At 40.1% G+C, this 24,010-nt stretch overlaps 1 protein-coding gene and 1 long non-coding RNA gene across 3 annotated transcripts in view; one reads left to right on the top strand and one right to left on the bottom strand.

The window, feature by feature from the left end:
* Nucleotides 1-2,519: 2,519 nt before the first annotated feature.
* Nucleotides 2,520-5,510, top strand: LOC309808564 (spermatogenesis-associated protein 31A6-like). Its single transcript, XM_082628944.1, has 2 exons — nt 2,520-2,590; nt 3,168-5,510. The coding sequence occupies exon 2, from the start codon at nt 3,359-3,361 to the stop codon at nt 5,474-5,476; it is 2,118 nt and encodes a 705-aa protein (XP_082485070.1). The 5' UTR covers nt 2,520-2,590; nt 3,168-3,358; the 3' UTR covers nt 5,477-5,510.
* A 5,541-nt stretch (nt 5,511-11,051) lies between these two features.
* The window catches only part of LOC309808568, a 96,087-nt gene continuing 83,128 nt past the window's right edge, over nt 11,052-24,010 (bottom strand). The window contains exons 3-5 of one of the 2 annotated variants that reach the window (XR_014294760.1): nt 20,905-21,001; nt 13,202-13,285; nt 11,052-12,027 (exon numbers count right to left, since the gene is read on the bottom strand). This is a non-coding gene — a long non-coding RNA (uncharacterized lncRNA). The remainder of the gene's footprint in view (nt 12,028-13,201; nt 13,286-20,904; nt 21,002-24,010) is intronic. The other variant, XR_014294761.1, reaches the window with a different exon arrangement.

The raw sequence follows: 24,010 nt of genomic DNA, 5'->3' as shown, positions 1-24,010 counted from the left end.
ATTTATCTGGAGAGTGGGGACTGTCTTATCGTTGCAAACTAAGAAGTTGGGTTGAGACAACATATGAAAGATTTTTTTAAGTAGAAAATTATGGATTATTGGATTTGAAAGTACTAGATTGGTTAAGGAAAATGAGTACGTGTGTGTGTGCGTGTTTGCAGTGTGTCCCAAAAGTTTTTGTGCAGTTTAAAGATTTACTAACTCCAGAGTTATAAACACTACAAACTTACAAAAATATCATTTGAAGGTTTAACTGTTACCAGATGCAAGTCTGTGTGCCTGATGCACAGTGAGGCTAAATACTGAAACACCAGAGTTTGGAGCAGAGAAAGGTTTACACAGTGCCATGCAAGAAGACACGTGGCTCATGCCCAGGAAAAACCCCAAACTCCCTGAAGGCTTTCAGCAAAGCCTTTTTAAAGGCAAGGTGAGGGAGGGGCATGGCTAATTGTTGCAAATATCTTGGTGTTGGATCCTTTGTTCTAGCAGCTGGCCAGATGGGTCAGATCCTGGTCAGGTCACGTGTTCCTGTAAACCTCCAACAAAACAATTATTATTTTCTGTTCTGCAACTTTTTATCTCCAGGAATGGGCTCTTAAAAGTCAGAGCCTTAGAAATAGGCTATCCTGTATATTTCAGGCTCTAGGCAACATTGTTTTACAAAAAGTGCAGAGCCAGCCTGGGTCACAGGGATGGACAGAGTTAGCTCAGGCAACAAAGCATAAAGATTAAAGTAAAAAAGATCTGATGTGGAGTCAGATTTGTTCTTCCCTATTATATAACTATTTATAATTCTTTCATACTTATGAATTTTGAAAAATAAATTATTTTAATTTTTGTGTGTAGTTCCCTCTGATAGAAAATGAGGCAAAACATACACTATTCAAAATTCACAAAACTAAATAAGTGTAAAAGAAATTCAAGTTCTATCCCTGGGTGTACACAAGACACAAACATGACGTGGGAAAGTTGGAGCTGAGGACAAAGGAAATCCTGAGTAAAAATGTCTGTGAAACAGCCAGTCTTCCAGGGTCAGCTTAAGATGTTCAAGAGTTATCAAGTTGGTGGGCCTCAAGTAAAGGTCTCTAATGGATGAAGGAACCAGGTTCCAGATGGAATGAACAGAAAATTGACTAAGGTCTCTCTGACAGGATGAGAGTAGTTGGAAGGAGGGATCTGGAAGCCCCAGGAGGGTGCAGGTGTCTGTGGGTCTGGATGGGAAGGAAGGGCAGTGATTCAGCCTCTTTCTCTTATTGCCCCTCCCCCACACTCAGGAGCCCTTTGTGACAAGGCCACAGCTCTGTGATGCAGGCCTGGGGTTCTGCCATCAAGTGAACTCCCAGTGCTCTGTTGCCTGAGGGCAGCAATGCAGTTCAGAAGATGGAGAATCTCTTTTCTTTGAAAAACACGGTTGCTATCTGGCTGAGATCCAGCCCAACTTCCTGGGTGATTGATATCATCCTTGGGTTCCTGTGTGGACTGGGGCTCTTCCTAATGTTACTCCCCTGCTTCCAGAGTAATCCATTCTTAGCACCACCTAGGAAACATAGAAACATCAGGAAGGTAAGAAACCTTTGGCTTAATCCCAGCAGAGATTATCTCTTTTTTTCTTATTCTTATTTCCACTTTTCTAAACCACCTAGAGAGACTCCTGAGATGGGAACTCTCAGAAAAGTAGAGAACATCATCCTTCTAGGGAAAAGCCAGGCCAGAGAGGGGTTAGAGTGGGCATGAGGATTTCTAGCCTAAGATCGTAGACCAGGAGTTCAGGTATGGTAGAGGGCTCCAGGGCAAGTCCCCAATGCAGTGACTAATGGTTAAGGACTGGATTACTAAGAGTTCAATCTCTGCAGGAAGGCTGACCCCTGAGCCCTGGTTCACCAGCCACCTTCCCACAGCGGGTGTCTCAAGTGAGACCTTCCTCTGTGTTGGGGCTGATCTAAGGGCAATGCTGAGCCCCTGAGAGCCTGAGAGAAGAGGCTGGAGTGGAGGTCTGGCCTTGGGAAGCAGAATCCTATCTGACAAAGCTCACGTGGGCATTTAGGTCTGAGAATGTGTGTGTTTCTTGATCAGAGGAACAGTGACAGAAGAAATCTATGGTGATTAAAACTTAAAAAATCCTTCTTGGGCTACCCTGGTGGTGCAGTGGTTGAGAGTCCGCCTGCCAATGCAGGGGACGTGGGTTCGTGCCCCGGTCCGGGAGGATCCCACATGCCGCGGCGCGGCTGGGCCCATGAGCCATGGCCGCTGGGCCTGTGCGTCCGGAGCCTGTGCTCCACAACGGGAGAGGCCACAACAGTGAGAGGCCCGCGTACCGCAAAAAAAAAAAAAAAAAAAAAAAATCCTTCTTTGCACTCTTCAAAGAAGAAAAACTGAAAATATTTTTATCCACTTTAAAAATAAGTAAAAGGGGAAAAAACCCCACAGAGTTTTAGTTAAATGTAGAAAGTCATGTTGTTCATGAACACAGCTTGCCTAGATAGATGACAGTGAGAGTTGGGTGTTAGCCCCTCATTTCTTCTTCTCTCTCAGCATCAAGTAGAGCTGAAGGGGAGGAGCAGGAGTAGGAAGAAAAGTGGATCTTTGAAAGGTAAGCCTTTGCCATTCAGTCCTGCGTGCCCCCGAGAGTTAGCTTCCATCTCTCCTAATCCTGAGGGCCCAGCTTCACGGTCTCTGAGGATGCCAGTGGCAGAGCTTATTCTTCAGGAAACAGAGCCTTGGGAAGGCTCGTTGGAAGGAGATCAGAGCCCAGATACTTCCCAGAAATTTGTGCTTAGAATGAAGCCATGAGGACCTAGAAATGGGGTGTGTGGACTGTGGTGGACCATTGGTGCCTGGGTTGGGAAGTGGGACCTCCAAGTCCAACTGTGGACAAGTTGTTTAACTTTGCTCAGATTCCTCTGTGTGATGACCACTGACCTTTCTCCCCTACACGGCAGTTGTAAGGGCTACAGGGGTTAATTAACGTGAAGGCACTTTGCAAAGGACAAACCCTTTTCAAGTGAGACTTACCATCACTGTCAGGGACATGTGGCCTTGGACACTGATACTTGGGCTCCAGAGTCTAATCCTCCAAAGATTTCCCTTAAAGGGCCATTGCACTCAGCCTCCTGAAAGACTCTTAGGCCTCTGCCTTCACCACCATGACCCAGTCTCCTGATTTCCAGCTTGCAGAGATTGCCTGGAAGAACTGGAGGGGACTCACAACCTGGTTTCACTTCTGCAAAGGTAAAGAATCTTTCCCCTTCTCTCCTGGGTCGTCCTTCCTCCCAGAGCCTATAATGTGACCCCAGCCCTGGGAGGGGGAGCCATGGGAGGGCGTGGCTAAAGCCCTAGGGTGAGGGAGAGCAGGAGCATTATGAAGTCAGTGTGGGGGCAGAGGAGGGTTCTTGGGCTGCAGGTGCCCACCCCTGCCTGTCCTGTCCAGCCATCCTGGCCCCATCTGCTCTCCTATAGCTGCCTGGGGAGGCTTCCTGGCAAGGGCAACTTTCATCAGCTCTCATGTCAAGACCCTCCTGGTGAGACGTGCAAAGCAGTGCCTGCTGGAGCCTGTGGAAGATACTGCTTGAAGGGTTGGGAACCCTGCATGAACACCTCCTGTAGGGTTTCCTTCCTTGATCCAGACACTCGAGAGGTGCTGGAAGCACACATTAGAAGGTTTTGGGTAAAGCACAGGTGGACCCTCCCCCTCAAGGTCCTCAAGCCCATAAATCTCTTGAAGCGGAAAAAGCTCCAACCCTCCACCGTTCTGCAGTTTGCCTCTTCCCCTTCAGCCACCTGTGTGTCTGGGTCCCACTCAACAGTCAAGTGTGCTGAGTTCCTGGAGAAACCTCCTCAGGCTCATTCAGGAGAGAAGGTGATAACAGAAGAGTCAGTTCCTACCCTGAAGAGGCCTCTCCTTGTCCCCTCAACTGTGTGTAAGGAAATCCAGAGTGCCCTGGGAGCGATTCCATCTGCTGACTACCATGGGCCCTCAAAGGCTTCTCTGACTGGACAGGAGGGCAGGCCACCTTCTCAGTCCCTCACACTCAGCCTTGTGGGCAGAACCTGGAAGAGTGAGACTGTGGAATGGGTCAAGAGGGACAGCCTAGAGCCAGGTCCAAGTTCAGCAATGGTCAGGAATGAGCCAACGGAGGAGAGTGGTGGTCAGGCCTCAGGAGACCCCTGCCATAGGGTAACAGTGATGGAGGTGAACTTAGGATCCCAATCTTTGAGAGGGGAAGAGGCCAGGGAGGCTGTGGAGGCCAAGGAGTCTCCTGCTCTTCAACCACAGTCTAGTGTTATCTTGGAAACCAAAGTGTTGACAAAATCCCAAACCACAAATGTACATATGAGGAGTTTAGAGGTGCCAGGGGCCAGTAAACGTTTCCTACTACCTAGAATGTCTGTTTTCCAACATCCAGGTGAGCCATGCCTTAACATGGGGGTTGCCAGTGAGTTTAACTCCAAAGTAAAGGTACAGTCAGACAACCAGCTTCAGGACTTTCCCAAACACATGTTCCTTGCTGCAGACAACTTGGCTTCTCAGGTGCCTCAGTGCCATCCCCAGAGAGTCCCCACCAGAGACAGGTTAGCTTCCCAGGAGCCAAGTGGCCTTATGGAAGCCCAAAGGAGCAACCTAGGGCAGCAGGAGCCCAAAACTTCAAAACTCCAAGACTCATGGAAGAGCCAGAGCAAGATGATTGCCCCTACTTACAAAAGAGAGGACTGTAGGAGGCATAAACCAGGCGAGCATGAAGAAAGGTTTAAAGAATTAGGGACCTCTCAAGCTGGAAGTATGAGCCACCCTGCCCAGGTCAGGGGAATAACAGACTCTATTGGGAGCAGATGTCTCCAGCTCATGCCAGAGAAGAAACATAGCCCTCCAGAAAGCCTCTTCAGAAAAAGGATGAGGCTATTTTTAAAGTGGATTTTCCCCAATAAAAAAGTCAATGGTCGAGATGCTCTGCAAAAATTCAAGCCCATATCAGCCACTGCCCAGAGTCACGGATCAGTCAAAAGCAGATCAATCTTGAAGAGTGAGACTGCTGAGGGTCAGGCACTCATGACAGCTGTTGGACAGATCCCAGAAGAAAAAAGAGCAATTCACCATGGACTTCATGCCACAAAGTTAAATGAACACAAACTGGAATTCCAAGTCCCAGTATGTGGGTGTTTCTGCTGCCATAGGCTTACCTCCTACCCAGAGCAACGGAGAATGATGGGTTATACAGCCTGCAGTCATAAAGCCACCTCCAAGGGCCAGAGTTGTTCTATCAGGGAAAGGGAAGTCAGACACCAACATAGTTTGAAAAGTGTAAGGTTCGACGATGAGCAGCTGGGCCTAAGGTGCCTCCCATCCTTGCCCCCCAAGAAGAGTTTGTTTCCAGTTAGTACCTGCCAGTATGGGCCAAGGATTCCAGGTGCCCCAGCCCGCCATCAACACTGTCCAAGGCATTGTCATCTTTGGGGAGGTGTCTTGCCTGGTCGACAGTAAAATCCTTCTTTAGTCTTCCCTTTAGTAGGAAGACATGTCTCCAAGTCAACATTCAGTCCATGTAGAGAAAATGATTTTCTCCTTAGCACGTCCAAGGTATTTAATGTTCTCCAATACATGTATATATATATATATATATATATTTTTTTTTTTCCTAATAAAAGCATAGTGTAATGGCTGCTGTCTCTGCTGTGCACTTTGTCTTCTAGAAGGGAGGGGCATGGAGGGAGGTGGACAGTAGCATCACAAGCTTGCTCCTTGTCTCGTGTCCCTTCATTGCACCTTATGATACTGTCATTACACAGACCAAAATTACTCTAACAATGAGACGGGAAAAACCTATGAAACCCACACCCAAGGATCTGGTTCAACCAGTCTTTCTCCTCCTTCTATGCTACTTTGAACTTTATGCAACTGTAGTGGATAGGTTTACACGATAGGGCCGGACATTCCAATTCAGGCTCCAGGAAGTGTCAGAGCCAAGTGGATGGAAGTTTGGGGGGGATAGAGTATGGGCTCTGAGTTCAGAAACAGGAGAAATCTTGCCCCTGGATCTCTTGGTAGGGAATATACAACATCTGCTCTTAAGAGTTCCTTCTCTCTCTGATGAAGGTTGGGATTGAGGTATGCCCTATGAACCCCTTTTAGCTTAGCCATAATAAAATGTACAGCATCACCCTCCCCCACCTCTGTTTTTCCTACACTTTAGAGCAGCAGCAAGGATGGCATTTCCAGCTCTGTGTGTGTAGGTGGGGGGAGTATCAGGGAGGCTGCTGAGGGCTGTGTTGAGTCCAGTCCCATATAAATGAATGGCTGCGTTCATGGGTCACCTACCTTCCACTCTATGTTAACCCCAGAGAAGGAGTTTTGGATGAATGGAATAGGGGTGTGACTGTGGGTAGTAACTATCTGATGGTCAAACACTGTGAATTTAGGGTGGGATGTAGGTGTAGAAAAATCCTTGGATCCAAGGAAGGAGGCAAAGTGGTACCAGATTCCCATAAATTGCAGTTCTGAAAGAACAGCCCCCTGACATACAACCACCATCTAAAGGCCTAAAGGGGAGGAAAAGTTAAGGGTCCAGTAGCTCACCATGGCCCCACGCCAGGGTCTCTACTCTATTCCAACTCTAAGATCACAGACCTAGAGAAACCACCTTTAGGTCAAAACAGAAGGTCAAACTTATAGAAGTAAAGCAAATCAGGGAAGGTGAATCTCTTAATACTATATTTAATAAGCTTACACATCATCACCTCTTGACTTTTAGAAAGGATAACTTAACAATAGGTGTAAAAGCCAGGACTAGGGAACTTGGGATGTGACTCCTAGTCTGGTGACCTTCACATAAACACATGGCCCAAGGACTGCTCCAGGGGAGAGGTGGGGACTGGCTTGTGATTGTGTAGTAAGCCTTGCCTGTCTCCCAGTCCTTGATCACCCCAGAGCCTGGCAGGTGAAGAAGCAATCAGACAGGATTCGTGGTGGTGTGGAGGTGACCTGTGCAAAGTGGATGGGGCAGGGTGCAATCCAGGAGTGTTCCACTGATCTGCTTCTGGCACAGCTTTTCTTGTCTCCTGACCCCTGTCCATATGGAAAAGCAGGGAGATGAGGAAGAATTTCTCTAGAGTGATTTGGTATTTTCTGCCATGTGCAGGGCGCATGGTGGACACAGCTCCAGGTGGTGTCTTTCTCATTGTGGAGATTTCTGTTCCAGCTGATGCCCCTGATCCAGATGACAACAGAAATGGACCCCATCCCCCATACCTGTCAGGCCCCTCAATACGTGGAAATGCTGTGACCTGGGGTGGAGGGGGCAGAGTGAGCACAGGACTGCTCACACCCCTGGTTTCTCCCTGGAGCCAGGCCCTACCTCTGGGCCCCGATTCCCAAGGCAGCCTCCAGAATGGGCAGAGCAGTGAGAGTGAAGCCAGGACTTGTGGGAGGGGTCGGTACCCAGAGGAGAGAGTTGACAGGGCTGGGACCTGAGCCTGGCTGCTGCTGGGTCCTCTCAGGGGCACCCAGAAGTGAGTTCTGGGAATATGGGGAAGCTGGACTTGGACCCCCCTGGCTCCTGCTGGGAGAGTGCCACAGACAGGTGATGCTGATGGAACAGCAAGAAAACAGAAAGAAGCAAGTCCCTTTGCCCTTCTCTTGCTGCTCCGTCTTCCATAAGGTACAGTAAGACAAGAAATTGAGAGACCAAAAGAAAAAAAGAAATGGAGAGACCCAGAGACAATACACAAAGACTTCACGGACACACCTCTCGAGAGACTTCTCACGCAAACACCTTTCTCAGAGATCACATACTGAGACCTCACACAGGGACCTCGTGTTGCTTCACAGACCCTCAGACAGAAACCTAGCACAGATTTAACAGATTTCCCAGAGATACCTTCCAAAGGGACCTCATACAGAGACTTCACACAGAGATCTCACCCAGAGACAACACACAGAGACCTCACATCTATTCTTCAGTATCCATTGACAAGTCTTTCTTAGTGAATATGAAACCACTTAGCAAACTGGCAGCATGATAAATATATTATCAGTTGTGCCCCTCTGAGATCCACCAGACACTCACTGTCAGCATTACTCTAAATGGGGAAATGTTGGAGAAGTTTTGTTCTTTTGGAATGTCACTGCCTCTGAACAAAAGAATTATACATTCCAAATGTAGATTTTCAAATTTCATTCTTAGGTGTTCATTAGCTTGAAGATCACATATTACATTATTTTATTTTTATTTATTTTAGAAGAATGAAGAAAATAATGTTTATTTCTTAGAAATGCATGTAGTACTCTATTTTTTTATTTTAAAAGATTTTTATTGGAGTATAGTTGAGTTACAAATTTGTGTTAGTTTCAGGTGTACAGCAAAGGGAGCCAGTTATACATGTACATATGTCCACTGTTTTTAAAGATTCTTTTCCCACAGAGGCCATTACAGAGTATTGAGTAGAGTTCCCCGTGCTATACAGTAGGTTATTATTACCTATTTTGTATATAGTAGTGTGTATATGTCAATCCCAATCTCCCAATTTATCCTTCCCCCCTTATCATCTCCTGGTAACCATAAGTTTTCATTTGTACTCTTTTTTTAGGAGAATCACAAATTTTAAGCACAACTAAAACACTGTCAGTCTCCAGTGAGAGAAAATATTTGTCCAGTTTAGTTATCATCCAGTCAAATGGTATCTGGCACATTTTTTACTTTATTGAGGACAGAACTTAAACTTGAGATGGCTTACTTGTTTCCTTTGGAAACATAAGAAAAACCTGCAACAAAGGTACTCTAGGAATGAAATAAACCAAGAAAGAAGCATCCGGACTCACATTCACTTCCCAGAGGGCTGTGTAACTAGCACGTTATTTTGCACATAATAGCTTGTATCAGGTTTGTGGGGTTTGCTTTAGTTTTTAACAGGCCAATAATCATGTGAGGATTTTTCACAAGTCAAATTTCTGGTTTTAAATTTTACATTCTGGCAAAAGTATGCTTCTGAATATTATTTTATTTCTTAAAATGTGGTAATGCCCTAAAATGATATTACACAATCATAACGTTCAGCTAACATACTTAAAAAGATGGGCTATTAAGGATTCATTCTTCAATAATTCTATGAAATGCACATTTTCTAAGACATGCAGTTAGGATCCATTTTATATTCATTATAGGGTTAACACATTGCTTTAAAAATTTTTGAAAGATTATAAAATATATGACTTAGCCTATGCTTGACATTATACATGTTACCTCATAAAATTACTGAGGGAAGGATATCTTAATATCTGAATTGAAGGTAGTGTACATTTAATCTACATTTGGCTTATAACAATGAATAATGAAAGGCTTTCATTTATTATATATCTCACACTTTCCAAAGGGTACACTTCTAAAAGACTACTGATTTCTCATTGCTAATAAGCAACCTATTGTCCTTGCCTTGGTAAAATCTATTTTAATGACAGCTGGTTCTCTCCCAGATTATCCATTGGTATTACAGCGTCACGGTCTTTTAAGAGGAGCAGGGCTGACACGAGGACTCTTTGGGCTTATTTCTACAAGAAATTTAGTTTTTCTATTCTCCTAATTAAAAAATGTATAATTATTAATTTTTCACTTTCTTATGTCATTGAATCAGAAAACAATGGACTATGGTCATGTATGTCATCTAATACTCTATCAGATCACTTTTTTTTAAATAGTGCAGCTTACTCAGGTAAGTTTACTGATCAGAACAAAATGGAATCAATTAGGAAAAAGTTCATACAGGAAAATATCCTTTTCAAAGTTGACTATTTTAACACAGTTAAATAAGCGATTATTTTTTAATCCTTTGAGTTAAAATTGTTCAGGGTGGCCAAGAAAGTCTGGAAACATGAAAAATGTCCATAAAAGCACTTTATTACTATAATACATTGAATGTGTTGCTCCTCATTATTAATTCACAGTTCATTAAGCTGGGCAAAATTACAACGAACAATGTGCATTAAAGCAAAATTCCCATCAATCATTTTCCATCTGTCATACATTCTGTCAGATGATTTGTGTGTCTAATTTTCATGGAAAAACTTGTACCTTTACTCCAGAATAAGAAATCAAGGGGGATCAATCTATTAAAAAGATATTAATATTCCCAGACTCTGTGGCCTTCAGTATTTTTTTTTAAGAAGATTCACCTAGTGCAAATCTTATAAATATTTTTACCATTTAATATGCCCAGACAAAATGGATACAAAAATTAGATAAAAGAGAAAACAACAAAAACAGATCCCCTTTGTTTTCAAAACATTTGATGTTTACATCAAAATATTTTGTTGAAAATGAAGTGATTTTTAATCTATAGTTAAAAGACACTATAATGATATTTAGAACATATTACAGATCCGGATTTTTACAAATAGATTTTTATTTAAAACAGGTCTCACACTGATATCAATAAACCAGGCACTCTAGAACAAAATGTGGAGAGATGGCAATTATGAGATGACTTCTTAATACTCCAAGGGAAAAAGATTTTTTCCAAAGTAGTCCATCTACAATATTAACCCTTAAGATCTACTCCCCTTGATAGGTTTCAATATTATTTTCTCTTTTATACACATTGACTTTATAATTAACTCCTACAGGAGGACATTTCTGGAAATGTTCCCAGATATCTACAGCCACACTTTCGGTCATGATCACACCATGGAAAAAGTAGGGAACGTCCAGATCCTGATGATCCAGGGGTTTCATAATTACCCCTTTGAGGTCAGTCAGAATCATCATCATTCCCAGAACAGGGTCGGTCTTTACATTTGTGCCCCGAGACATGCAGATTGTAACACTACCCACCCAAAGGCAAGTTGTCTTCCTTACTCAGGTTTGCAGGGGCACCACTCACTGTGGTAGCTAGAAGAGTCCGTTGCCCCCAGCCCGGACCTGCATTCTGTACTCTCCACATACACATCGTACCACAGATATACCAGTGGTGCTGATGAAACTTCCAGAAAGCTATAAAATAATGCATGCCAGGCACGGTAGATGAGGATTTAGAAAATGCTAACATCTTCTCTAGGAAATAAAGGCGACATACCTATGTGGCTTTAAGCATTTTTGTGCATTAGCTGGCCCCCTGGATCTGGGAAAAAGCATCTGATTTTAAAGTTTCTCAGCCTCATTCTCTGCAGTGAAATCTGAAGCTCTTCCTTCCTTCTCTGAGTCCAGAAGCTGGAATTGATACAGTCTGCTCTCTGTGATTTGTCTCTACCATTTGTTTCCAGTGACCACTTCAACTCAGATATCTCTGAATTCAGGGGTCACTCCTAAACTTCAGGACGAAGGTCACTGCCCTTTTTATTCCCACCACAAGTTTATGCTAGTAACCCTTTACCGTGTCAATAAATTTATTTTGTAGAATATGCCCCCTGGACTCCACCTGCTAAATCTGTTTTGTGGGCAAATCATTTGTTACTTAGCTAAACAAATTTTATAAAATCATATTTCATAAAATTGTATTTTATAAAATGTTACTTTCTTATTTCTTATTTATAAAATTGGTAAATCCAGGGATTTAGGCTTAATTATTATTTTTTAAAATGTTGGTACTCATTTTGCCAATTTTCCTTTTTACATATATCAGAAAATATGTTAAGAACTCAACTGTGAAGATACCACTATTTTTATTTTTTCTCACTTTTTGTACTTAACTTTTATAACAAACCTTTATTATTGCACAGGAAACAAGAAAGTTTGTTCCTTGGAAAACATCAGTCCTAAGAACGTACTAAGTTAAAGCTTAGCATGTTAGATCTGCGAGTAGCCTTGTCTTTTTTTTTTTTTTTTTCGGTACGCAGACCTCTCACTGTTGTGGCCTCTCCCGTTGCAGAGCACAGGCTCCGGACACGCAGGCTCAGCGGTCATGGCTCACGGCTCCAGCCGCTCCGTGGCATGTGGGATCTTCCCGGACCGGGGCACGAACCCGTGTCCCCTGCATCGGCAGGCGGACTCTGAACCACTGCGCCACCAGGGAAGCCCAACCTTGTCTTTTTTTTAATGATGCTTTTTTCTGAATTGGTTAAAAAAAAAAAAAAAAAAAGCCTTAAGGCTTAGGAACAGAAGCAAACTGAGAATTAAAATCCAAATCATTCAAATGAAGTTTGTCAGAACAGTTTGTGTGTGGAGAGGACAGCTTCTAGGCACTTCAGAGGAACCAGCAGGACAGAATTGAGAATAGCCAGCACCTTACAGGGCTTCTCACAGAAATGCTTTAATGCAAAGAGGTGACTGGATTTCACAGGGAGACCAGGGAGAGGATGCAGAGATAATTAAATCACATTCAAGCACCTGTTTACCTGGGCGTTAAGTTCCTTCATATTGTGGTCAGATGCTGTTTAGGGGGACACTGGCGCAGGGGAGGTGTTGGGAGGATGAACTCTTTTCTGAGTGATTTTGCAAGTGTGAAAATTCATCCAACAGAGATGCTAGAAAAATTTGCTCCTAGTAGCGAGCGTCCAACATGATATTTTGGGACAAAAATGTGTATTTGGAAGAATTTTTCACAAAAGAGCAGTGATGGGAGGAAAAGATTCATATGGGCCTGGCTAGTAATATTCTTCCTTCACAATTTTCTTGTGGGTTCCTGAGGCCTGTTGTGACTGCTTGGAGACCTGGTCCCCAAGCAATGGCCCTCTTTGTCATACTCAGGGTAACCCAGGAAGTTGCTTGTCTGAAGCAGAAAAGGTTCTCCCTTCCACTCATGTCCTCTTGCTGATCAGATGAACACATGGCATCATCTACAGCTGAGAGGTGTTTGTTAACTACCTTTGTTTCATAGGACACAACTCATATATACTCTACAGTAATGTTTATCACTGTCTTTTATAATCTCAAGGTAAGAAGTAATCAGTGTTAAAATCATTCTACTGGAATAACAAAGCACATGATTTTTTTTCCCTAATAGTGATTGTATTTGTTTGCTAGGGCTGCCATAACAAAAGACCACACTGGCTACTAGGTGGCTTAAACAACAAAAATATATTTTCTCATAGATCTAGAGGCTAGAAGTCCAAGATCAAAGTATCAAGTTTAGTTTCTTTGAGGTCTCTCTCCTTTGATGGCTACCTTCTCGCTGTGTCCTCACATGGTTGCCCCTCAGTCTGTGCATGTCTGTGTTCTAATATTCCCCCCTTATAAAGATACAAGTCATATTGGATTAGAGTCCATCCATATGATCATTTTACCTTAATTTTCTCTTCCAAAGCAGTATTTCCAAGTAGAAGTTAAGCTTACGGTACAAGCAATCAGGTATTTAATAAGAGGCATTGCTATGGAGACAAAAAAAAAAAAGGTTAATAATTGAGGCAAATTTCATATCAGTTTTTGAGTTCTGAGGGTAGACAGTTGAGAAGATCTCTAAATGTCGGGGTTAAAGCATCTTTTGTAGTTTGAATGTCCATCAGATGTTCAGGTAAACTTTCTGAGTGGTCCATATAGCAACAGGAACGAAGAAGACTGTCTAAACATGAGCTGCTGTGGAGATTTCTCTGAAGTTTATATTAAGATATCTACCTTCAGTATGCAGGACTTCAGAAAAAAAGGCAGTTTTAGTTTCAATTATTCCAAGTCAAAAGGGTGGGAGAAAATTTGGAAACACTAGTTTGGAGAGTTGTAGTCAGGTAGTGGAGGAAACTAGAAAAATTCAGGATATAGTCCAGTTTTCAGGTAATTAACAAAACTTCAAGGAAAATTAATAGCACTAGAATCTAATATCCACAATATGTATTTTGGTTTCTATCGAAAGATAATTTTTCTCTCTAAAATCACCCTCATTTCTATCAAAGATAGCCAAATTAAGACAAATTTGTTTGCAAAATAAGTCTAGATTCAAAAAACTTGGTCTTATTTATATAAGTATAGCAAGGATTGTGACTGACCATATAGGCTTATTTTTTATTTTTATTTTTTGCTTTTATTAAGAGAATTTATTGCCTCTCTCTCCTCCCAATAGCTCAGACATGAAGAAGCAACATCAGAGGAAGACAGACAGACAAATGGCTCTTTGAGTTTGTCCTGCTTGGCACTGGTGAAGGAAGAGGCAGCTTTCTCAAAGTTTTTATCTGCTTAATTGGATGTAGTAGAGAAAGGGAACAAGGAAAGTCAGAGGGTAAGTGAACAGGCTCTGCACCTACCAAGGATGTGTTATCCTCCTAATCGTCCCAGTAGGAATATTCCATTCATGTTCTTTGATCTGATCCTTGCATTGGAAGACACTTCTTTTTTTAATCTCTTTTTTTAAATTTAATTTTAATTTTATATTGAAGTATAGTTGATTTACAATGTTGAATTAGTTTCAGGTGTACAGCAAAATGATTCAGTTATACATATACATATATCCATTCTTTTTCAGATTCTTTTGCCATATAGGTTATTACAGAATATTGAGTAGAGTTCCCTTTGCTATACAGTAGGGTCTTGTTGATTATCTATTTTATATATAGTAGTGTGTATATGTGAATCCAAACTCCTAATTTATCCCTCCCCATACCTTTTCCCTTTAGTAACCATAAGTTTGTTTTTTAAGTCTGTGAGTCTGTTTCTCTTTTGTAATTAAGTTCATTTGTATCATTTTTTCAGATTCCACAGATAAGTGATATCATATGATATTTGTCTTTCTCTGAATGACTTCACTTAGTATGATAATCTCTATGTCAATTCATGTTACTGCAAATGGCATTATTTCATTCATTTTTATGGCTGAGTAATATTCCATTGTATATATGTACCACATCTTCTTTATCCATTCATCTGTCAATGGACATTTAAATTGCTTTCATATCCTGGTTATTGTGAATAGTGCTGCACTGAACACTGGGGTGCATGTATCTTTTGGAAGTATAATTTTCTCCAGATACATGCCTAAGAGTAGGACTGCTGGATCATATGGTAGTTCTATTTTTAGTTTTTTAAGGAATCCCATAATATTCTCCATAGTGGTTGAACCAATTTACATTCCCACCAACAGTGTAGGAGGACTCCTTTTCTCCACACCCTCTCCAACATTTTTGTAGTCTACAGTTTGTAGACGTTTTGATGATGGTTACTCTGACTGGTGTGAGGTGATACCTCATTGTAGTTTTGATTTGCATTTCTCTAATAATTAGCGATGTTGAGCAGATTTTCATGTGCTTTTTGCCCATCAGTATGTCTTCTTTGGAGAAATGTCTGTTTAGATCTTCTGTCCATTTTTTGATTGGGTTGTTTGCTTTTTTGATATTGAGCTGCATGAGCTATCTGTATACTTTGGAGATTATTCCATTGTCAGTCTCATCATTTGCAAATATTTTCTCCCATTCTGTAGGTTGTCTTTTTGTTTTGTTTATGGTTTTCTTTGCTGTGCAAAAGCTTTTAAGTTTTATTAGGTCCCATTTGTTTATTTTAGTTTTTGTTTTCTTTCCTCTAGGAGGTGGATCCAAAAAGATATTGCTGCTGTGAAAGAGTGTTCTGCCTGGATTTTCCTCTAAGAGTTTTATAATATCCAGTCTTACATTTAGGTGTTTAATGTATTTTGAGTTTATTTTTGTCTGTGGTGTTAGAAAATTGTTCTAATTTCATTTTTTTACATGTAGCTGTCCAGTTTTCCCAGTACCACTTATTGGAGAGACTGTCTTTTCTCCATTGTACAGTCCTGCCTCCTTTGTCATAGATTAATTGACCATAGTTGTGTGGGTTTATTTCTGGGCTTTCTATTCTGTTCCATTGATCTATATTTCTGTTTTTGTGCAAGTACCATACTGATTACTGTAGCTTTGTAATATAGTCTGAAGACAGTGAGCCTGATTCCTCCAACTCCATTTTTGCTTTCATAGTATGCTTTGGCTATTTGGGGGTTTGTGTTTCTATACAAATTTTAAATTTTTCTGTTCCAGTTCTGTGAAAAATGCCATTGGTGGGGGCTTCCCTGGTGGTCCGGTGGCTGGGACTTCACCTTCCAATGAGGAGGATGCAGGTTCGATCCCTGGTCAGGGAGTTGGGATCCCACATGCAATGCAACCAAAAAACAAAAAAACAAAAAAAACAAAAACAAAAACATAAAACAGAAGCAATATTGTAACAAATTCAATAAAGACTTTAAAAATGGTCCACATGAAAAAAATCTTAAAAAAAAAATTCCACTGGTAATTTAATAGGGATTGCATTGAATCTGTAGATTGCCTTAAGTAGTATAGTCATTTTGACAGTATTGATTCTTCCAATCCAAGCACATGGTCTATCTCTCCATCTGTTTGTGTCACTTTCGATTTCTTTCATCAGCATCTTAGAGTTTTCAGAGTACAGGTCTTTTGTCTCCTTAGGTAGATTTATTCATAGGTATTTTTTCTTTTTGATGTGATGGTAAATGGGATTCCTTCCATAATTTCTCTTTCTGATCTTTTGTTTTTAGTGTATAGGAACGAAAGAGATTTCTGTGTATTAATTTTGTATTCTGTGACTTTACTGAATTCATCGATGTGGTGTATCACACTGATTGATATGAGCCTGTGAGCCATGGCCGCTGAGCCTGCGCGTCCGGAGCCTGTGCTCCGCAACGGGAGAGGCCACAACAGTGAGAGGCCCGCATACCACGAAAAAAAAATCATAAAATGGGGCTTTCCTGGTGGCACAGTGTTTAAGAATCTGCCTGCCAGTGCAGGGGACATGGGTTCAAGCCCTGGTCCAGGAAGATCCCACATGCCGCAGAGCAACTAAGCCCACGTGCCACAACTACTGAGCCTGCGTTCTAGAGCCATTGAGCCACAACTACTAAAGCCCACGAGCCACAACTACTGAAGCCCATGCACCTAGAGCCCATGCTCTACAACAAGAGAAGCCACTGCAATAAGAAGCCCACGCACCACAACAAAGAGTAGCTGCCATTCGCCGCAACTAGAGAAAGCCCACACACAGCAACAAAGACCCAATGCAGCCAAAAATAAATAAAATAAATAAATTTATTTTTAAAATCATAAAATATCATAACCATCTTCTTCAGTTTACTTAGTCCCATGTAATTAATTCTTGTTTTGTTTGATCTTTTGTTAGAAGTTTTATGAAACCATCAATTTCTCCATTAGGGTTTTGTAAATTCTTACTCAGTTCAGTGTAATGATTTGAAATTCATCAGAAACTTGTGTTCTAGAATACTTGTTAGATCCTTTTCCATGAATTTCTCTGAACATGAAACACATTTCCAGGAAGCTTTTGTAAAAGCATCTGAGTAAAACCATTGTCTAAGTAATAAAAGACAAATATCCATTACTAAAAATTTGATTCATTCTAATGGAATTGACAAGAAAATTTATCTCTGTGACACAAAACATTTAAGATAATAACTAGAATTATGACTGATAACATTATACTAGGACATATCCAATTTTAGGAATTTCATATACTTTTGAGAACATTTATATTAATAACATTCACCCTTATGATATAACCTAGAGTTTATGATCATTTATTTAGCAATGCTTCCCATGTAAGTAACATACCAAATAAGCCTAATGAGTTTCATAGCTCTCTTTTCTAATAAGATAAAACAAATCTTTTAAGGTGTTCCAAGGGGCCTCTGGAAAACCTGAACGTTATTTCCAGGTCAATAAAACTTCATTTAGAATTTGACTTGGGGGAGAATCTACTTTTTCAAAAATAAAAATGTTTTAAAACACTTTGTCAAATATGATCATATGTCACTGTGAATTAATATTTAGTTAACAATTTAATCAAAGTGACAAAGATTCACATGTAAATACAGATAGTTAAATAGTGTAAAAAGACTTAGCTCTTTTAATATTGAAAGCACTCAGTTTTTCTTCAAAATTATCAAAGATTCATAAAGACGAAATGTACAATATTTGTTTTGCTAGACAGATTACATTGAATGTAAAAAAAAGTCTTTGTTTACAATTTCTCATTAAGAGCAGACCAATAATTAAGAAAATTTTGCAAAAAGAGAGAAAAAACAAATTTTAATTTTCTACCAGCTTACTTTGGATATTAAAACTCAATCACTTTATTAAATTCATTCCAATTTTAGATCTGACTACACATAAAATTCCTTTCTAAAGATTCCTTTTTCACAAACCTCTTACAACTTTCTCTGTCCATTTTGATTTGTCCCTTGTTCTCTTTCCCATTTAGAAGTTATCAGCTTTAGGACAAAAATCACTTAACAAAGTTTTTACATTAACAAAAACATCTCCATACCTTACACTTTTTCTTACCCCAAAATATATTCCAATTTCCTTATAATTCCTAGTAGCTTTAACCACATCTATTATTTACAATTCTTAATCCTTTGAAGCTTTAATTTTTTTGTAAAGATAAAGTTAAAAATTATGAACTGTGTAAGTATTTTGTGGCTTGGCAAACTTATAAATACATTTCATAATTTCTAGAAACATATTCTACTTCATAGTACAAGCTTTTAATGAAGCACAAGACATGTTTACTAATAGAACCAAACATATTTAGTGTGTAATAAGAGGTCAAAAGTAGGTAAACTTAGACTCGTTCAGCAATTAATATTTCAGTATTTTGTCTTAGTTGGAAATGATCTAGACATTCAATTCATTTAATTTAACTTAACAAAACTCTAAGGGTACAATTTTTCAAAGACATTTAGAAAACTATTTAAGTTGACATAGCAAAAACAATTATTGCTAAAAAAAGTTTACCTAAAAGAATTCTTATCTTATGTCTATTTAATTAATTTGTTCTTAACAATCCCTCAGATTACTCATGACAATTTCATAAGATGTTAAAGTAGTGTTAGCCATCATCTTAAATTATTATTATTATTACTTTTTTCTGAGAAATTTTGTAAAAGAGATAACATGAGCTTATTTGACTTTTAGTAAAACTACATAGCATAAAGCTATTATACTTAATGCTGATAACTCTTAAGATATGTCTGTATTAATTAAACCATTAAACCTGAACTAGATTTTACTTACCAAAAATTATCCTAGATCATGTGAATTTGAAAAATATTTGTATTCGTTTTTGTTATATTTTTGAGAATTTTTATATTGCTTGTTGGAATAAATTAAGTTTACTCACTCAGATAGCTACAGTCTTTTATTATTTATGGAGAAGACTTTTAAGTCTTCTTGCCCTTTAAGTGTACTTGCCCTTGATAAACAATTTTAAGGAGACTGTGATTTAGAGTTTGAGCAAGAGAGGGTTTTTCTGGTGGTTTTTGTTTTAAAAAAAACCTCTTTCCTTTTTTTTCTTTAAATTTTAGTTTCAGGTTCTAACAATTGAGATAATCTGGGCTCAGTCTCAGGCAATGTGGCTGTGTTTACATTTCAAAGACATGGTAAGATTTATAACTTTAAGGGACAGAGAAAAAAGTGTAAATTTTCTTCTGTGAGTTTTGGAGTGTATTTTTCTATTATCATAAGTCTCAGGGTAATTATTATTTTAAAAACTTTTTCTTCTTAAGTACAGGACAATTTTGCTCCAATTATCCTCAACTTTTATAATATCTACAAGAATTTGAGAGGAATAGGTTTCAGGGTTGGTGAAGATAAATGGGCCTTGACTTGTTCCTAAGTTGCATTTCTGGTTTTGTAGAGATTTGGAAGACAAAGATAATTGTTTCTATTAGCTCTTGAATATTGGCTTCCAACTGATCTTTTCCTAATTATTTGTAGGAGGGCCTAAGGAATTGCTGAGGAGATGGGGCAATTTTTAAAATTTTTCTTAAAAAGGGGAATTCATGTTGGATCTTTAATTTCTGTTATTTCATCTTAATAACGATTCCCTAAGGCTAGCTGTTATACATGATTTTTCCTTTCAATTTGATCCTTCCATAAATACCAATATGACAGCTGTTTATGATGAGAGCTCTCAAGAAGGGAATCTTTTAAATACAGCAAATTTAAAGGATCCATCATCTGGCCATTGAGGAGTAAGACCTTTCATTAATTTCAAATAGTGACTCAAATCAGTAAGCCTTTTTATGGAACGACCCAGAGGTAACTTTTCAGGCTTAGAATAAATCCTTACCATGGATGAAATAAGCACACTTTCAGATGGAGAGGGCACGGATGATATAGCCCCTATAATGTGAAAATTCATTTCCAAGGATAATCTAAGAAAGCAAAGGCCTTCATTGCACAGGCAGTAAGGGTGGTATAATGCAAACTGTGTCCCTGGTCTCTCCTGGGAAGTTGAGGCACCTCTGATCCCAAACCTACTAATCTGTGACATCAGGCACATGCTGCTGGAATGGGACTTTTCCAACACTAACAAGGCAATGAAGGTTGAAACAACAAAGGCCCCTTATGGACTGGGTCCCCTTAGGACAAACTCCTCTGACAGCTGGCACAACAAGACTAGAGTGTGCTGTTTATGACTTTGTGTCTCAGAACCCCAGTCAATTCAACTGGTTACCAGATGCACCCCAGTAAATACACCATCCAGATGGTGGAGACCAGAGAGAATATTCTCACTGGACAAAAAGTCAAACTCTCAGGACACAGAAAAATACAGAAGGAAAAATCTCATTCAGTTTTTATATAGAGGACTGACAGCAAAGTTTGTCTTAATAGGCACTGGACTGGAGAGAACTGGTAACTCACCAGTCTGTGAGGCTGTCTCAAACAGCAGGCTTATAGGGCCTATGCCTGTATTCTGCCCTATGGTTCTTTCTTCTTATGAAACACGACTCAGGAGACAGAGACAAAGAAAAACAGTGACTGTCTCTGGGAGGAAAGGATTAAGAAAAACTGAGACGAGATTACTCGTTTCCAAAAACCAGATTTTCTATGTCACAAGGATCTTGCTCCATAAGTATTTTCTTCTGCTAATCTAAATTTAGAGATAGAGAAAAGGAGACTCTTAAGCACTTTCCCTCCCACCAGACCTTACAGGCCTGGGAAGTTGAGGAGAGAAGAAATTTTACCTTCTGCTGGCCTTTGTCATGTGTCCTAGGATCTCTCAGCTGCAGCAGTCTTGTGGTGGGAAGCAGGGTTTAGCCAGCCTCCTGGTTGTCTTGTCAGCTGTTGAGGAGGAAGAAATGTCCCTGCCAACCTTCTTGAGTTAAAGAAGTAACAAGGTTTATACAGCCTTCTTGACCCTGCATTCCCTATCTCTGGTGCTAATGATGTCTTTCTACCTCCTGGTACAGGGAGGGCACCATTCACATGAGATACTAATTTCCTGCTTTCATGGAGACAGATAGGAAGGTCAGTGTGTCTCTCTTGCATCAGTCATTTCTTCAGTAACTTTAATTCAAAGTAATATTCCACTGAGGCATATTTTGGAGCATCCTGCCCTGGGCACCAACAAAGTCAAATGGTTTAGAGAGAAAGCAAGTCCCTTTGTCAGCACTGACCTGTGCTCATGGTGATTGTTATTCCATCTCCACAATACCATTGGGCTGGGTGCTCAAGAAACAGAGCTGTGAAAACATGGCTCCCGTCTCTTATAATTTATAGTACCAATGTTTCAAAGAAAAAATTTTATTTAGTGCCTCCTTTGTGTTAGACAATAATGCTGGTATATTTTCAAGATATACAAATAATAGAAAGAGACATGTATGGCACTTGAATTGTAGTGAGACATTAAAAATTCCCCCCCCAAAAAATCTTTTTCTTTATACTTATAAGAAAAAAAAATGTAGATTCATTTTGGATAAGATAAAGAAAATTTATGAAGTGATAAATCTAACCTGAGAAAGTAGAAAAGAACACAGTACACAGGCTCTGAGCATTCTACTCACAGAAAATATTGTCCTGTTCTTTTGCAATATGCACTTGTTCCCCTGTCCCTATGTCTGTCTCTTCCCCTCTCTGTTTCTGCCCCTCTTCTCTCTCTCCCTCACACATACACACATTCACTCCCCTACAAAAAAACCCATTGACTAAATGCTAATTGGCAGGCACTGTGCTCAAACTGAGGCTACAGTGGTGAGTTAAAAACAGAGATAATTTTTCCATCCTCATCAAACGTATATTCCAAGATGGAGAAAGTGAATACTAACCAAAGAGTCACACAACCATAATACTGCAACCACAACGAACAACCATAACCACTGAGTTAAGCTAAGCAAGCCACTATTGTCAGCTTTCTCTCAACCCTCAGTAGAGTGTGTTCCAATAAAGGCCTTGAGTAAGTCACTATTCTGTTGAGAAAATCCAGGACATTTCTCAGTCTTCCACATCTGAAATTATGCAGTTTGGAATGTCAGGAACAAGAGTGAGGGGAAAGGTCATTCAGAACTGCAACTAACCAGTTTCTCTCTTTCTGACTGCTGCAATAACCTCCTGGTCTATCCTGTGTTTACTCCCATTCCTCTGGCCTGTTCACAGAGCTGCCAAAGTGGTCCCTTAAAATTTAAGCCTGATTGTGCCACTCTATACTCAAAATCATCCAGTGAATTCAATTTAATTACAATAAATCCAAAGTTCTCACCAAGGCCTCAAAGTCCTTTTTGATCTGTTCTCCCCTCCTCCCATGTCTCTCTTGGCCTCATTCCTACCACTCTCCCCCTTGTTTTCTGTAATCCAGCCAAACTTGCTTCTTCTCCAGCTTTTACTAAAACACTACTTAGTAGACAAACAATTTAATTTAAATTGGGCAAAAAATTTAATAAGACACTTAACCAAAGAAGATACAGGAATGGTAAATAAGCAACATTTTAAAATGTTCAGCATTATCAGTCATCAAAGAAAAATTAAAACCACAATGCAAATAACTTCACATCTACTAGAATGACTAAAATTAAAAAGATTGATAGCATCAAATGTTAGTAAGGATGGAGAACAACCAGAAGTCTCATACATTCCTGAAGAAGATGTGAAATGATGTACTACTTTGGAAAACAGTTCGGCATTAATACAACCCCCTAATTTCACCCCCTAGGAATTTAAATTAGAAAAATATGTCCACACAAAATTTGTACATGAACGTTCATAGAAACAACTTTATTCATGATTGTGAAACTGAGTAGGATCCTGTGGGGCCTTCCCAGTGACAGACTCCCAGTGTTCCCTGCTTCTTGTTTGTAGAACAAAGCTTTAGTCTCCTAGGCCTCCCTTGATTTCCAGAGAGCAGTTAATGATTACAGAACTGACAAAATTCAGAAACAAAGGAAAAGCAGTCAAGCAAGAAAAGTAACAATAGATTGAAAAACAGTGTTGTTTATATCCCTTTCTCCTCAAGGGATATAGATAACAGTCTGACACATATCCTTGATGTGGTGCTCCAAGGACAATGGTGCTTCAAGGACAAAGGACAACCCTCTCTGAAAAAGTGTCAGCGTTACACCCCTTATCAGACCCTTAATTGCCCTCCCCACCATGTTGTGATGCTTATGAAATTCCTGAGCCCAGCTGGGCCATGAGACCTGTCCCAAATAAGAAAAGGCATCTTCCCTGTCCCACTGCCACCCTATAGAAGGAAAGTATATGTGCCTCGACCAATTAGTAAACGAAATTTTCACCTTGGAGCATTCCTTTGTTTTCTGGCTATAAAAACTGATCAATAGCACATGTTTGGGGTCCACTCCCCCAGACTACTAGGAAGTCAGCCTGCTGTTCTGGCAGAGACACTTTCCTCTAATAAATTCTATCTTCTTTACATTCTGCCTTGTGCCTGGAAATTCTTTTCCAACCCACGTATGGACCACGACACTTGAGCGTTTTTTGTAGACACTAAGGCTCTCCACCTGATGGAGGATTTGACTACATGCTGATCACAAGCATGTAGGTCCCAGACTGGTTGGAACAAGAAGGCTGATGATTAAGGTTCCCAAAATATCACCCTGTCACCTCTCCACCAACTAATCAAAAGAATGTCCATGAACTGATAATTCACCCTGAGACCCTCACTCCTAATGTTGTCTTTAGAAACACTTGCCCAAAAGTCTTCAGGGAGTTTGGGTCTTTTGAGCATTAGCTGCTTGTTATCCTTGCTTCGCATCCTGCAAATAAACACTGTACTTTCCTTCACCACAACTGGTATCAGTAGATTGGCTTTGCTCTGCATTGGGTGAGTGAATCTGTGTT

The sequence above is a fragment of the Mesoplodon mirus genome (genome assembly GCF_964341445.2).
Source record: "Mesoplodon mirus genome assembly, chromosome: 7".
In the NCBI taxonomy this organism is placed as follows: Eukaryota; Metazoa; Chordata; class Mammalia; order Artiodactyla; family Ziphiidae; genus Mesoplodon; species Mesoplodon mirus.
Note: the sequence above shows the minus strand (reverse complement) of the source record. Positions and strands in the feature narration are given on the sequence as shown.

What these genes read in the sequence shown, in the direction of transcription:
- LOC309808564 (XM_082628944.1), top strand. Translation starts at nt 3,359, where the DNA reads ATGAAGTCAGTGTGGGGGCAGAGGAGGGTTCTTGGGCTGCAGGTGCCC.